At 35.4% G+C, this 17,273-nt stretch overlaps 1 protein-coding gene across 24 annotated transcripts in view; it reads right to left on the bottom strand.

Moving 5' to 3' along the window:
- Positions 1 to 17,273, bottom strand: part of PICALM (phosphatidylinositol binding clathrin assembly protein) — a 119,015-nt gene that overhangs the window by 28,061 nt on the left and 73,681 nt on the right. For 8 of the 24 annotated variants that reach the window (XM_080641830.1, XM_080641853.1, XM_080641848.1 and 5 more), the window contains exons 12-14: positions 14,944 to 15,047; positions 9,434 to 9,580; positions 88 to 195 (exon numbers count right to left, since the gene is read on the bottom strand). In XM_080641830.1, coding sequence (XP_080497956.1) covers positions 88 to 195; positions 9,434 to 9,580; positions 14,944 to 15,047 — 359 coding nt within the window. The remainder of the gene's footprint in view (positions 1 to 87; positions 196 to 9,433; positions 9,581 to 14,943; positions 15,048 to 17,273) is intronic. The other 16 variants (XM_080641847.1, XM_080641832.1, XM_080641851.1 and 13 more) reach the window with 2 other exon arrangements.

The following is a 17,273-nucleotide window of genomic DNA, read 5'->3' as shown; positions in this document are numbered from 1 at the left end:
ACACATGTTAAAAGGAGCATTATCTGTCCTTACACAGAATCTAAATTAGAGCATTATAATAATGTTAATAAAATAATTTTTTCTTACCCCCAGAATCTACAATAACGTTAGTAGATTTATTTCCAAACACAGATTCAAAGTCAACATTAAGGCCAGCTGAAGGATGTGGCTGTGCAACTGGAGAAGAAGTGAATCCTAAGAAAAACAAAATACAAAATGCTCAATTCTTTAATAAGTCTATATTTATAGCTCTTTAATAGTGATAACAAAAGAATGGAAAAAGCAGTAATTTCCCACAACAAAAACAAAGCCAACCCTGCAAGCAGAATGTTTCCTACACTACCACATCTTTTTTGTAGTGCTTACATTCTCCATAACAAAATCATCCCACTGACAAAGAAAACTAACGTAAGAGCAACTGAAGTTGAACTACCAGTATGTTTCATTATAGAAAAAAAAAATTTTGCTTATTTTTTACCTTAATGTTGATAATAGTTTAAAAAAAAAAAAACTAAACACATCTAAAACACACACAGTATAAGGGTTCATTTGGGAATGAAGTAAGTAGTATGTTGCTTTAAAAATAGATGAATGTACTTAGTATCCTCAAGAGTCGTTTTTCCTCTACCAATTCACCTTCCATATTTCTCCCCTCCCTCCCACCCTCCTTTCCTTCCTCCCTCCCTTCCATGACAGTGACAGGATTCTGAAAGTTACAGCCCACTAATCCTTATGTCCCCCTCGTGTCAACATGCCTTTCTAATATCACCCTCCCCCTCAGGAAAACATACAAAAAACAAACAGATCATCCTCAATTCCCACCACTCTCTAACTTCAACTTATTACTTCCAATAGTGGGGTTGACAATATATACAATCAAACATGCTAATTTACCTAACTCTGGTCTAGAATACCAGAACATAAATAGGAAATCTTCTTTCTTGTGTTTTACACTGATTCTAGTGTTATTAAGTCAACACCCAGCTCATGCCTCTGAAACCAGACTACACTGAGGTAAATAATGTAAGGTTTTCAATTGTGTGAGGTTGTATTTTTGTGAGGTAAGGTTCTGAATTTCTAGGGGCTGAAAAGAATTAAAATCATCTAAAATGATTAGGGCTATCACAGGACTTGGGGAGCTTTGAAATCACTGAGTATATATTCAAATAGAGATTGGTCTAGCAAAGATCACAAAGAAGGAATTCCTTCAGTTTGTTGAAGGCTGTAATAAATGGCTCCTTACATTATCTTCCATTTCTAAATTCTATAAACCCAGAATGTAAAAAAATAAAATAAAAAGAAAATCTGATATTAGAAGATTAACAACTATATCATTAGGGAGAAGTTAAACTTGAGTCCTAAACATAGGCTCTCTTTCTTCCTCTTTCAACTTTCTGCTGAAGGACTTCCAGTCTATCAGAATCTCACTTTGAATTCTTAATGTACACTACACCAAGATATAAAGAATTATAATATGATGTTGTACCAAAAATATTGGTCTTAAAATTTTAAAAAGTTAAAAGTAGGACAAGATTTGGTGGGAAGCAAAAAGGTCCTCAAAGGTGGAGGCCAGAAAACAATGACTTATTATCTGTGACTCACACAATCTAGGACACAACAATACTACTACTTAAAAATTAGCATTTTTTAGATCACAGGATAAATATTCTGTATGGCACAAATTTTTAAAGAATATACAAATTTGATCTTATTTCCATAAGTACTTAACCCTTAAAACACTGTTAACTCAAAGACATTGGTCATACAGTGACAGCACAAATACTATTAAAATACAAAATAATTCAATATATAAATCTGACCATTCGTGAAAACATTCCTAAAATTAAACAGACTTACCAATTTAACAGCATTTTAAGGTACAAGCTGTTTAAGAATTATACCAAGGGGAAAAAAAAAAAAAGAATTATACCATGGGCCCTAGCCAGTTTGGCTCAGTGGATAGAGAGTCAGCCCATGGACTGAAGGGTCCCGGGTTTGATTCTGGTCAAGGGCACATATTTGATTTTGGTTGCAGGCTTGGCCCATGCAGAGAGGCAAGCAATCGATGTATCTCTCTCTCATTGATTTTTTGGTCAGACACATGCCTGGGTTGCAGGCTCAATCCCTAGAAGGGAGCATGCGGGAGGCAGCCGATCAAAGATTCATTCTCTCTCATCATTGGTGTTTCTACTCAAGAAAGACAAAAATCTATCATGCTTAATTATATGTCAAGGGTATCATTACAGTGTAAGAAGTATACATATTGTTCTTTAAAACATTCTGGAAACAATATCTTGGCTATGATGTCACTAAGCATTAGAAAATACATGGAACAATAATTTATAACTAGGACAGTAAGGATATCAAATTTCTATTTTCTCCCAACTTTCTGGAATTGGTTGACATCAGAGATAAAGTTATCTTTTACAGAAATACAAAAACAATTTTATTGCTTTCTGTAGAGAGGAGCATTTTTTGAGGTTCCTAGGGGGGCCAATCTGTGAAATTACATTATTATTACCAAAAAGCATAAAAAGTTTGAAAGTATATAAAGTAATCCAGAGCTAGTACCTCTACATAGACATAGAAAACAGGTAAAAATGAAATTTTAATAAGTTATACTAGCTGATTCACTACCAGCGAAGCAACAGCTTATTTTAAAAGTAAGTTTTTTAAGTAATTTATAAAGGCTGGTAATACACATACATACCTTCAAGTTAAGAGTTCAGTGTTATTTCAATGCCCATTATGAACTTAATGGCCTTTTGTTTCTGGGTCACTTTTTGGGAGGCTGTCAAGGATTGTCAACCTTTAATTTTTAAAAGCGACTTAAAACAAAAGTACAAAATTTATATTATCATTTTAATAGGAAATTTTAGGGACAAAAAATTAAAAGATGAACTAAGACTCTTTGAGGTAAGGTAAATTTTATGGAATAATCACTACATTGAGCTGGCTACTCTTATTTCACTAAGGCCTAGTGAAAAACTGTCACTAACAATCACCACTTTGTAGATGTACATTTAGAAAACACCACCCTGCAGGGCAAATCTTAGGAGGACAATATTATATTAACTAAAAGGTATAAGGTGAACAATCTTTGGGGACAGAAAAACATTCTTAACACCTTTAAGAAAAATTGGCTGGATTGTTAATGAATTTTGGTGGTAGTTCTGTAATAAATGAGGCCTCATTTTTGTGTGTGAAAGTAACTATTTTATTAATACCCCATAAACAGGGTATTTATTACTCAAACCTCATAATAACCCTATAATAGTTATTATTATCATCCTCATTTTACAGATTAGGAAACTAAGAGATTTTACAACTTAACCAAGATCGAAGATTTTGTAAGTGGTGGAACCAAGACTCGAATCCCAATTTGTTTGATTCTAGAATCTAGTAGGGGTTTTCAGTTTATCCTAAGTATCTCATCTTATATAAACCAGTAGGTAGAAAAATAAATTATTATTATAGCTATAGTAATTAAATATCTCTGTTCAACAGGACTATTCAAGTTTTATGAACTTCTTGAGCTTTTCACAGCAACTGCCTGCCAAAAGAATGAACAACCCTTGACAATTTTAAAATCTAAAAGCAAGGCAAAAATAACCAGTGCTCAAAATTGTACCTGATGATTACATAATAATTAGGTAAAAAGTACATTCCAAATATGAAATGATCTACATACCTAAGATGGATTTTAATAGTTTTAATAATAATTCTATGTGCCAGGGATAGTGCTGGATGTTACACAGTCATATATGTAAACCCCATAGCAATACTATAAGACATATCCCAATTTTCATAGGTTTAGAAAGATTAAATCCTTGCTTAAAGACACACAGGTTAGGAAGAACTAGAATCCAAAACTAAGTTCACTGAATTCCAAACATATTCTCTTTCCATCCAATGCCCTCAGATATGCCATTTTAAAATACTTTTAAACAGGTCCAATTCTTATTGCCAGTCAAAAACTTCAATTCTTTAGTTGTGTCAAACCTACTTTTTAATAATGCCAACTTAACTAAGATAACCAACTCCTATGCACACAAAAAAATCAGCTGGGTTTCGAGGTTTTATTGCTTCAGCACTGGCCTAGAATATATTTGGAAAAACACAGATGAATACAAATTGGCTACACCTCCCTGGAAACTGCATCCCATTTCTATGCCCTTTGCATAGTGCTAGAAAAGCATGTTTCTTTCCAATGGAATCTCCCTAACACCTGGTGCAACAACTTCTAAGTAAAAATTATCTACTGTTCTATCATTAACACCTATCCAAAGAGTTATAAATTCTGTAAGCTTGCAATATTAAAATGTTATAACCTTTTCTGAGAATTTTCAAGTTTTGAGTATAAATTAAAGTAACTGAAAGATAACACAAAACAATAATGTGTTTCATTAAGGAAACAAAATTTGGCAAAAATTAATCTGTTCTTTGAAAGCAAAAAAGTATTTTTCTTACAAATATTTTAAAGATTCATTTTAAGAAAAACAGTAAAAAGAAATGCTTTTTATACAAATTAATGAATTTTAGATATACCTTTACCTACCTCTAAATAAACTGGCTACAATAGAAGGGTCATGGCACATAAGGGCAGTATTAAGATAAGCTTGAATACCAGAAAAAGAATCTGACAAGGCATATGAGGGTGGGGACAGGGCCGAGGAGTTGGGGTGGGATTTGGGGGAAGCACAGAAGAGGAACAGATAAAAGTAGAATGGAGTGATTAAAAATAACCAAAATACATATTATATTTACAACCATTTTTTAAAATAACCAACACTGCATCTGTTTAGATTTTAAAAATATGAAGTAATTGGCCTTTTAGCTAATATTAACCTGTCTTCTAATGTCCTCTTTTACATGAGGAAGCAAGTTTAGACAAGGTCATGGACATGGCATAGCTGGGACAACCCACTCACCTTGACTTATAATTCAGTATTCTTTTAATGAGGAAAAGCCACCTAGTACCCTAAGCATCACATCAGATCGTTGTCTTCCTCTAGAAGGGCTGGAGGGTATCGTAAAGCTGTTCTCTGATTATTCTGGGTTGTTCTCAATCCTACGGAGCAGGGATTGGCAAACTACAGGCTGTGGCCTATTTTTATAAACCCATGTGAGCTAAAAATAGTTTTTACATTTTTAAAGGTTATTAAAAAAAGTGACAGGAAAGAAACAGAACTTTCTAATAACAGAAATGTTCTACAATTTTGTCCTGTACAATATGGTAGACACTAGTCACACATCCCACTGAACAATAAAAAGTGTGGCTAGTACAACTTACAAAGTAAAATTAATTTTATTTAACATTTAGTTTTAATTAATTAAAGTTTAAATGACATATGTGGTCAGTAGCTAATTAGGCAATGCAGCTCTAGGAATGCCACACATTGGGTGGTCCTTTCATGTTCTTACTCTGAATAAAAAACTCTTGGAATTTTTTATTACACAACTTACTTCTCAGAAGTTTTTAAGTTGTAAGTCATCTTATTAAAAAGCCTCTTCTAGGACAGGCATCAGCAGACTACATCTTTGTAAATAAAGTTTTGGAACACAGCCAAGCTCATATGTTTATGTATTTTCTATGGTCGCTTTTAGACTATGATGTTATAGTTGAGTAGCTGTGACAATGATTTGGCTCACCAGCCAAAAATATTTACAATCTGACTGTTTAAAAAAAAAATCCTCACCCGTGGATATTTTTCCATTGATTTTTAGAGAGAGTGGAAGGGAGGGAAAGATATGGAAACAGAGAGAAACATCAATCACTTGCCTCCCACAAGTGCCCTGGCCAGGACCAGGGATGGAGCCTACAGACAAGGTATGTGCACTTGACCGGAATTGAACCCTGAACCCTTCAGTCCATGGGCCGACGCTCTAACCATTGAACCAAACTGGCTAGGGCTACAATCTGACCTTTTAAGAATAAGTTTGCTGACCCCTGTTCTAGACTAATGCCTAATGGTTAGTTTCCCCTTCTGTACTAATTTTCATTTTAAAAAATACATTTTTTCTCTAATGACAAAACTTAGCATATTTTTAAATAAAGTATACTTTAACTTTTATTTAAACTATTTGCTCTCAGAAAGAGCATATAAGGATTTAAATCTGTACTTCCATAAGGGAAAGAGCACTGCAGAGCAAAGCTGCAGGCCTCCTGCTTCAAGATTTGCTCCCAATAGCTGAGTTATCTTGGTGCATTTAGCTTTTCTGGCACTCAGGTGATCCATCTGTAAAATGGTAGTAACATTCTCTTACCAGTATGAGAGTTGAGAGCTGGGCCAAATATTCTCTTGAGGTCTTTGAAAACTCTTAATTCATCAATTTTATGATTTTTATTTTTAAACTAGAGGCCCAGTGCATGAAATTCATGCACTTGGGGGTAGGGTGTTCCTCCACCCAGCATGCACCCAGACTGCACCCTCCGCAGTCCAGGAGCCCTTGGGGGATGTCCGACTTACAGCTTAGGCCTACTCCCCACGTGGGGAGCAGGCCTAAGCCAGCAGTTAGACATCCTTAATGCTGCAGCACAGGCGAGAGAGGATCCTGCCACTGCCGCTGCGCTCGCCAGCCATAAGCCTGGCTTCTGGTGCACTGACCACCGGGGGGCAGCAACCAGTCATTCCACCATTCAATTTGCATATTTGCCTTTTATTATATAGGATAGGATATACCTACTAATCTTGGAATATATGGCCATCAACTTTACTAATTGGCTTTGCTTTCTAGTCTTCCTCTTGTCTCAACCCATAGGCTTTAAACTTGTTACAGACTTTCCTTGAAGAACCAAAATAATAACTAAGTAACACTTTAACAATGGCTTTTATTTATTTTTTATTCTGCTTCTGCTTAAATGTGAAACAGCCAGGACCTTTAGCTTAAGGCTACTTCCCTCCATTCTGTCCCTTTTCAGTGCAAGCAGATGTGACAGCCTAAAGCACATGCACTGTTCTAACCTAAAATATGGAAATAACACATGGCCCCAAAACAAAGACATTTGTTTTATATCTCAAATTAAGAAAACTGACTAAAAAGATACAAACAGCCATATTTACTAAACATATACTTGTTCATACATAGTAAATAGAGAAAATATAAACTTGTAAGAAAAAAAAAAACACTCCAAGGATAACTCTAGTAACCCCTATTATCAAGCAAATAAGGTATTCCATTTGACAAATTTTCTAAAGAATAACAAAATGTGAAATTTAGTTTCAACCACTTTTCATATAATTTTTAATGCATTAAAATGACACAAAGGAATTATTGCAATTAATAATTACAGGTTGGAGCTATCAGACTAGTCCTATCTAATAAAAGAGTAATATGCAAATTAACCATCACTCCGCTACACCCACAAGCCACACCCACCAGCCAATCATGAGGGAATATGCAAATAAACCCAACCAAGATGGCTACAGCCACAGAGAGCAGGAGGGAGGCTTGGGTTTCCCCGGCAATGGAGGAAGCCAAGCTTTCCGCCTGCCCTTGCCGGCCCAGGCCTCCACTCAAGGCTACAAAGTTTCAATGATAGAAGATACATAAACCCAAACAGAAATGGCGGCAGCCATGGAGCTGGAAAGAGCAGGAGGCTAGGGTTGCCCCCGGTGATGGAGGAAGCCAAGATTTCCACACACCCTGGCCAGCCCAGGCCTCGCTTAAGGCTACAAAGTTTCAATCATAGAAGATACATAAATTCCAACAGAAATGACTGCCGCCATGGAGCAAGCAGAAGGCTTGGCTCCGCTCCAGGCTACAAAGTTTCAATTGTAGAAGATAAATAAACCTCAGATACCAGGGCCTCCGCTTGGGTCACCAGGGGGTGTGGCCGGCCTGCAAACAACCACAGGCCCCTAGCCCAGGCCTCCCCACGCCCCAAGGGAACCCCCACCCTGATCTGAGACACCCTTCAGGGCAAACCGGCTGGCCCCCACCCGTGCACCAGGCCTCTATCCTATCTGCCCCCACCCGTGCACCAGGCCTCTATCCTATCTAATAAAAGAGTAATATGCAGATTGATCATCACTCCAACACACAAGATGGCTGCCCCCATTGGTCAAAGATCCTGCCCCCATGTGGACACAAGATGGCCACCACAAGATGGCCAGCAGGGGAGGGCAGTTGGGAGGGACCAGGCCTGCAAGGGAGGGAAGTTGGGGGCGACCAGGCCTGCAGGGAAAGGCAGTTGGGAGGGACCCAGGCCTGCAGGGGAGAGCAGTTGGGGGGGACCCAGGCCTGCAGGGGAGAGCAGTTAGGGGTGACCAGGCCTGCAGGGGAGGGCAGTTAGAGGAAAACAGGCTGGCAGGGGAGCAGTGAGGCATCAATCAGGCTGGCAGGGGAGTGGTTAGGGGGTGATCAGGCTGGCAGGCAGAAGCAGTTAGGGGCAATCAGGCAGGCAGGCGAGCAGTTGGGAGCCAGCAGTCCTGGATTGTGAGAGGAATGCCCACTGGGATCGGGCCTAAACGGGCAGTGGGACATCCCTCGAGGGGTCCCAGATTGGAGAGGGTGCAGGCTGGGCTGAGGAACGTTCTCAATTCTCCAACTATTGCTTTCTAGTCACCTTCCTTCCTCCCTCTCTTTAAGATATATCTAACAGAGTATTCAGAGTATAGGTACATAGATGACTTTCTGCATGTTGCTTTAATCAAAGATTTAAATTCGTGTCACCTTAAGCTATTTTGTTGAAGTGTATAAAAGCAGTTTCACCATCTTGTAAGGCAGGATTAGCATCTTTTTAGCAGGATTCAAAAATATTTTGGTTTTGTATATACTTAAAAACTTACTCTTCTTGTATAATTTTGGTGTGAAATTTTGACTTTTAATGGATTTTCATACTGCAATTAAAGGTCACTCAGTCAATTGCTTTACAGTCTCCACTTTTCATTTATCTTAAGGCTAACAATAAAATGAGACACTTAAGGACATGCATAGATTTTAGACAATTTAAAATTGTACTATTCACAGTTCAAAAAGGGGGGGAGGAAGACTAAGACAGCTCCTAATATAATAAGCCTATCTCCCAAGTACATAGGAAAAATATAAGCACACATGATCAAGTATGTAAGTTTAAAAGATATTACTCTTCCAACAACTCTCCTAATAACCAACTCTCTGAACTAATAGACAGAATGCAGCATGTGATGCTAGACAGCTTGAGTACTGCAACATGATAGAGAACAAAACACTTAAAAAAAAGTCTAACTTCAAAGGAACTTTTCTTTCCTAAAAAGTTGCATTAAATAAAATTAGGGATACTAGTATCAATTTAAAAACCTCACTACATTATAGCTATTGTTATTTTTAAATTTGATATTAAAATTAAAAATAATTATTGCAATGCTTTAAAAAATAATGGATACGTAAAAAAAAAAAAAAGTAGGCAGTATAAACATTAATTGGAAAGAAAGGTTAAATGGTACTTTACCAACAAACATTTCATGAGTAGGTGTCCTAGTAGTAAAAGTGGGTACATCTGCAGGAATGGGAAGGTAAACATCACCACTACTTGTGATGAAAGGATTTAAGTTTGGAATGGCATCATCAACAGCATCTACAGTAGCAGAGAAAGGATCTGTGTAGTCCAAGTGCATTACAACAAAATGAAGAAAGGAAGTAAATTAATTAGTATTGTAATTAGTTAAAAGATGCAAAGTGAAAAGTAGTGGCTATATTACTGCTTATTAACCTTAACATGCAAAAACACCTAATCACCAAGATGGAAGAACTGCATTTTAACATATTTTAAATTGAATCCTCAGGAAAAAAAAAAAATTTATGTGTCCATTAATAGTAGCAAATTAAGAATAGATCTGCTTTCCACATTAGGAAGCCACCATCAGGTAGTTAAAAAGGAATAATAAACAAAATGCTTCTGTAAAATGGCCATCCATATTACATCATGTTCCTCACTCTAGGTGGGACATGTATTGACTGGTGGCAAAGCTATACTTACTCAAAAAATTAATAACTCTTGTATAAGTTCAGAGGTAGGAAATAAGAAAATAAAGATGAAGAAAAGATCCAATGATGGGGGAAAGGATTTTAAGAAAATTAGGAACAGAGGCTAAAGACTGGCCATTTAGTAGACTGTAAACAGCTTTGAAGGCCAAGCTAAGAGTTTTAAAGATTTGACTTTAAAAATAAAGGAAGGTATTATTATTTGTTATTGAAGAAATAACAAAGGTATTGTTCCCTACTAGAATGTTAGTATATATATACTATTATCAAATTCTATATGTAAAGTTGTTTTAGAATCAGGCATTTACTGTACCTATACCTCATTCAAAATAATCATCATTCTAATGATAGAAGCCATTTATCCTACCTTAAGTAAACAGAGTGAGGAAAAAACAAAGAGTAGCAAAAATATAGTATCATAATTTTTTCTCTTACAACACAATAAAAAAATGAGAAGACAACAACCTGCTGTCTATTCTAGTTTGTGACCCTCAATGAAGAAGACCGTGGTACCTAAAGAGTATCAAGCATTGTATTTTACTCTAAGGCTGTATGATGGAACAAGAAGGCAGCAATGGCCTAAGACCCGCTCATTCACTATGATATACGCATACTTTCCTTAAAATCAATAAATTCAAGGTAAGTGTTCCACAAACACCACAACTGTTTATAAAAGAAAAACATAAAGAAAATGTTGAGGTCACTGGCTTACATATCATAAATCTTTCAAAAGTTTTTAAATTTTTGTATCATTTAAGGACCTTTCTAGGAATTAAGCATTAGTATGGAACATCAATTCATGGCCAAAAGTCAAGTCCTACAAAGGTATCAAAATTCACTGGTGTACCATTCAAACGTAGATGAATCATGTTAACATATTTCCTATATTAAGTTTGGAATGACATCATCAATAGCATCTACAGTGGCAGAGAAAGGATATATGGAACAATGAGGGAAAAGATTCAGAAAAAATAATTCCGAAATAAAAGGTAGAAAATAGATATGTTGTATTTTTGTACTAAAATAAAAATGTAATGATGACTTCTCTAACTCCTTCTTGTATAAGAAGCCCATTTAAGTTTAGAGTTGATTGGTTCAGTTGACGGTGCCATTTTTTAACATGCACTTTTTATAGTACATTATACTTCGTTGGACAATAAGCAACAAAAAACCTCTCCAGATTTCTATGCAAAAAAAAGCCATGAGAGAAGTCATTCAAAAAAAGAACACACAATTATGGAACAGATCCACTGGTTTATGAGAAAAAACATGTTCGGGAAAGGTCACTATTAGTTACCTGCTATTCTACTGATTGATAGTGTTTTGCCTAAGCACATACTATCAATCATTTTCTATTAAACAAAACATCCTCAAGAAGAATATGCAGACATGTGTAAGTGCATCTGTATTTAGGTCAATCAGACAATTAGAAAAACCAGTTCTTATCTACTTTACAAAACATGACAGGTGCTCTATATGATGTTAATGAACGAACAGACACTATAATACAAATAGTAAAACATTCATTAAAACAAAAAAATCATGTTCCAGCTAGTTTCCAACTTAAATTTTATTCACTAGACTGGCAACTTTACTCTAAGTTCTTTAAACTTTTTAAAAATGAATTTTCCATTATTTTTAATCATTATTTATTTGGAAGTTTAATTTTGTTATACTGGAGTCATAGAAAAATAATAATAAAAAAAAAGGATTAAAATAAAACCTGTCCAGTCATATTATAGTCTTGAGATTCTAAATACTCTTTATATACAGAAAATTTAGGGTTTGTTTTTAATAAAATGTTGTTTCATGCTAGTGGGACTTAAAGCAAATTAAACTTCAGAATGGATAATTCTTTTTTTTTGCCTGAATTAAATTTAGAAATCTTGCTTAAAACATACAAAGTGCAGAGTTGATAATATTGTATTTTTCTGTTGTAACTCAGTTTCCTTAGTGATGAAAACATAAATCTTCTCAGATATTAGTATTCAATATCAAGTGCTTGTTTAGAGTCCAGAACATTTCTTTAAAAATCAAAGGCTCATTAATAATGCAATGAGAGGAACAGGAAAGCTTGTGTTCTCTCTCTTTTTGGTGGAATCTTAAATGCCTTTCACATAAGCATACAACCCTTACCTCCCTTTAACTCTGTATCACTAACTTATCTGTAATTGGGAATATACATCATGTCTGTGGTGTTTATGGTAAGAATAAGAACTAAATTAAATACCAAATCTATTAACATCCATTTTTAGCGAATGAAAAGAGAAGCATAGAATGAGATTGTAGAATAAAAAATAATTATCTGTGTTTTGTCACATGCTATAAAAGCAAACAATGCAAAATGATACATATTTCAAATGTTCAGGTAAATGGTTAATTTCAAAAACCTTTTAAAGATTTATCATTATGATCAAAGCTTTTTATATATAAGACTTATTTATTAATTTATCTCAGTCTAACTTTATTTTTAATAATAAAGTAAAAAATCTTAATCTGAATGGCATGGAGATGAACACTATTCTGTCAGGAAGCATTCAAGATTTTTATTTAAAATACTCTTATTAAACTACCAATATGCAGAAGTCAAAACTCTGAAATTATCACCAACTCAGAAGCCAAATATCTTTAAGTCTTCTTAAATTGAGTTCATAGTAAGGATCACCATCTTTTCCTCATATGTAATGATTAGCTTTTCTGCTTCTGTACTTGCTCCCACTGTACTTGATTTATATATTTTTTAACATTTTTAACAGTCTCACTTGTACACAGCAAGCCTAATGTTAAAATATGGGGAAAATTATGATGAAAATAGTACAAAAGGCAAAATAAACAAAAACAGAAAACATAATTAAATGTACTTCAACATATTCTATTCACAAATAGATGGCTATGGATATTTCTCATCACAGGATATAGAACAATTCTCATAGGCTGAAATTAGTTAAAATTATTCTCCTACAGCAACAGTTTATTTGCCTTCACTTATGAGCTCAAAATAATTCCAAGCAAAAACTTTAACTTGTCAATGTTAGAATTAATGGTATATGGTGTCCAGACAAAATAATTTCAGAATTAAGTTTTGAAATGTTATATTAATTTTCATTAGCTTTCTGTAAAAATTTTTCATCTATTGAGAAAGACAACTTCTCAGCCTTAACTTAGAAAAACTACTCTTTTTTTTTTTTTTTAAACAGGAAGCAAGCTGAAATTGCTTAAACAGCCATGCTATTTCTACTACCCTTTTCTAAAGCAATTTATAATGAGCAAAAAATAAGCACATAAGTTTTGGAAGATTAAAAATCCTAAAACTAGGACTAATTAGAATATTAAGAAACTCCTTTCTTTAATCTGAATTAGCTGTCTACAGTTCATTTAGCTAAATCTAAAATATTTATTGACTCTAAACTAGGTTATAATTTTTAGAAACTACTACTCCCAGATCTCAAGATTTAGTTAACTTAAACTTGCCTCCAGAAACCACTAGTTTTTAAGTTATGGCCCACAAAATGAGTCTAAAAATCTAGTGTTTTAGTGTTTCACTACTCCTGCTGCTGTTCCCTGACCAATATTTTGAACCAGAAATGACCCAGTCTAGAAGTAAAGAAAATGCCATTCAGCCCTGACCGGTTTGGCTCAGTGGATAGAGCATCGGCCTGCGGACTGAAGGGTCTCAGGTTCAATTCCGGTCAAGGGCACGTCCCCAGTAGGGGGTGTGCAGGAGGCAGCTGATCAATGTTTCTCGTCGATGTTTCTAACTCTCTATTCCTCTCCTTTCCTCTCTGTAAAAAAATCAATAAAAATATATTAAAAAAAAAAGAAGAAAATGCCATTCAACAAGTATTTATAAAGTACCTCTTATAAATCAGATATTGGGGGTATAGCACTGAAAAAATATTTGAAAACATCTAGATTATGTTCTATTATACAAAAGGGAGCCTTAAGAAATAATTATAAAAAACACAAAACATAGAAGTTCTTAAAACTCAATTTATTAAAATAAAGATGAAAGAAGTCTAATTCAGATGTCATAAAAACTCACTATGTTCTTTATCTTTGATATGAGACAATCAATTCAGATATTACATATGAGCCACATATAAATTTTAAAGTAAGTTTGCCATTCTCTATAGTTCCCTAGACCAGCAGTCGCCAACTGGTGGTCCGCGGGCCACTGGTGGTCCGTGAGGTACGAAAGGTTGGCGACCGCTGCCCTAGACAGTGCCCTTTCTCAGAATATCTCCTTTCCCTCCCAAATATTTTTTGAGTGTTTGTAAAATAATACTTACACATATACTAACAAACAGAAGCACCAAAACCTACCAAAGGAAATGATTGGAAAGCATACTAAATATCTAAGCAAAACTACTCAAAAACTGACATGGACTAGGCTCACTCCTTTAAAGATGCCACGGTCATGGTCATGATATAGTCATCAAAGAACTACTACAAGGCAGCAAAACATTCCTGTTGGTACTAGGGGGAAAATCTTTGAATACCAAAATCTTGTAGATCTGAATTAAATCAATATTTTAAATATAAGTAGTATATAAAGTTTGTCATGACACTCCTGGTCAGAACATAGTTCATTCATTGCCTGATAACACCATCTGAGTTTTTTTCCCCCTCCAAGTACATTTTTTTCTATACCAAAAGTAAAATGACTATTATACATTTTCTGATTATGGAGTAGAAAGTCAACAATGAGAGTAATTTTATACTTAAACATACACCTGGTCCTTCCTCTTCATCTTCATTAAACCTCATTTCATAATTTAATTGAACATGAATTCTAAAATTACATTTATAATTAAATAAACATGTCTGCAAAGGGCAAATACTTAATTGCCATTTTATTGTTTTTCTAAGTTTTCATGTACCAAGTATAATCAAAGCTATGCAAATAAGTAAAATACCACAGAATGGGGATAGGGAGGGAAGATGCCTGTACAATATATTGAGTTCATTAATGCTTACCTCCCCATGTACTTGCTACCTGAGAAGCAGCTGACATAGAAAGTCCAGGTGGGTGAAAAGTTGGCTGTTGCAAATCAAGCAAATCATTTGGTAGCTTTGATGAGCTAGAAAGATATTTTGAATAGATGATTTATTTATTAGGTAAACTTTGCCACATTAGTTAGTCATTTCCTTTTCCCAAGTAAATAAGAACATTACAAAGAAAACTGAGAAAGCCTCAATAATGTAAATCTCAGGAGGAAAAGTTTCAGTAAGATAACAACAGCATATCCCTCACACAACAGCATATTTCTAAGAAGGCCTAGAAAAATATTCAAGTACCTATATCTTTAGTTTGCACAGAATTCAAGTAATAATAACCCTTCAGGAAAAGATCAGTAACTTCCCCAGTAAAATACTGATTTCCTTACTGAAATGAATCTAAATGACATGATTCAAAATATAAAATATCATGGCAATTTTAATTTTTTAAAAAGTTGTATTCTTTCTTTTCATCTTTAAAGAATTTCAATTGCATTTGCAATATCAATACACCTACACAAAGTAAAATATCTATTAACCTCACCTCTACTGCTTCATACTCCAAACATGTCAATAATTCAGGGGAAAATTATACATGCATATAGCTATAAATTTATAACAGAGCCACCCATTACACAACTCCAGGGGGGAATGTTTATATGATATATTTTTTTACCACAAGACTTTTATGTAATTAAGGAATAACAACTCAAAAAACAATCCTAGGATTTCCATGAACTGAAGCATTAAGTGTACCACAGCTTAGATCACTTTTAATTTACACTTAAAACTGTTTTAAAGAAATGTCTTTTAGATATAAAAAAAAGTTTTATACATTGGTAAGTACAAGTACAAATACATTTAGAATATGCAATAAACATTCTGTAACAGGCTGTAAGATTTGCCCTCAATTACTATAAAAAAGGTGAAAACTTCTGAGTAAAGTGAAATAAAACATAGTCAAATTAGATGAAAAAAATATTTTTTCATCCTCAAACATTCAACATTCTTTTCCATTCATTTCCCCTAAAACAAACTTCTTTTTAAGGTCCCCACATGGAAAATGTAATACTTAATGGGTTCAATGTCATTTTGTTGGGGATTAAGCAAAGTGGCATACAAAAAGAAAACAAAAAATAAAGCTGAAAGAAAAACACATAACTAAATTCACTAAACAACTGAGACTTTAGGGAGCTAAACACTGTGCTAAATCTAGGAGCCTGTTGAAAATGAAAATTCTTGGTCCTCACCCCACACCAACTAAATCAGAAACTCAGGGTGGAACTAAAAAATCTGTGGTTTAATTAACCCTCTAGGTGATCCTGATGATTACTTAATATTGAGAAACTCTGACCTATACTGTACTATACATTATCTTATTTAGAAACTGAGGTTAAAAAAAAAAGATTAAGAAATTAACAGAGTCAGGATTCAAACCACAATCTGACTTCCACACTGCTACTTTAAACCACTATGAAGTAAAAGACAGAACAGATTTGAAAAAGCCAATTATTTTAATTTGCCTGGAAATATTAAGTAGCTTAAATTAAGTAACAAGATTATTGATGTTGATCTGGTAGGCTTCAGTAGGCAACTAGACTATTACTGTGCTCCAGATTACTGAGTTTAACACCAAGGAATGGACATGAAAAAGACATTTAATACCCCATGAAAGGATATTTTGAAATACATGTAACACACACACACACACACACACACACACACACACACACACACACACACACACCTCCCAGAGTTATAAGGCGTCTTGAACCATTAGACACCTCATAAATATGTTTATAAACAATGACGTATTTGCCAAGTGATAATCTACTCTATTCCAATTATTATAAACTAGAGGCCTGGGACACGAAATTTGTGCACTTGGGGGGTGGGGAGTCCTTTAGCCTCGGCCTGTGCCCTATCACAGTCTGGGAGCCCGGGATTGGACATCCCTCTCGCAATCTGGGACTGCTGGCTCCTAACCGCTCACCTGCCTGCCTGCCTGATTGCCCCTAACTGCCTCTGCCTGCCTGCCTAATCACCCCTGCCTCTGCCTGCCGGCCTGGTTGCCCCCAACTGCCCTCCCCTGCCGGCCTGATCTCGCCCCCAACTGCCCTCCCATGACGGCCTGATCTCGCCCCCAACTGCCCTCCCATGACGGCCTGGTTGTCCCCAACTGCCCTCCCATGCTGGCCTGGTTGCCCCCAACTGCCCTCCCCTGCTGGCCTGATCTTGCCCCCAACTGCCCTCCCCTGCGAGCTTGATCACCCCTAACTGCCTCTGCCCCCACCACCATGGCTTTATCC

Source organism: Plecotus auritus (assembly GCF_963455305.1).
Source record: "Plecotus auritus genome assembly, chromosome: 9".
In the NCBI taxonomy this organism is placed as follows: domain Eukaryota; kingdom Metazoa; phylum Chordata; class Mammalia; order Chiroptera; family Vespertilionidae; genus Plecotus; species Plecotus auritus.
Note: the sequence above shows the minus strand (reverse complement) of the source record. Positions and strands in the feature narration are given on the sequence as shown.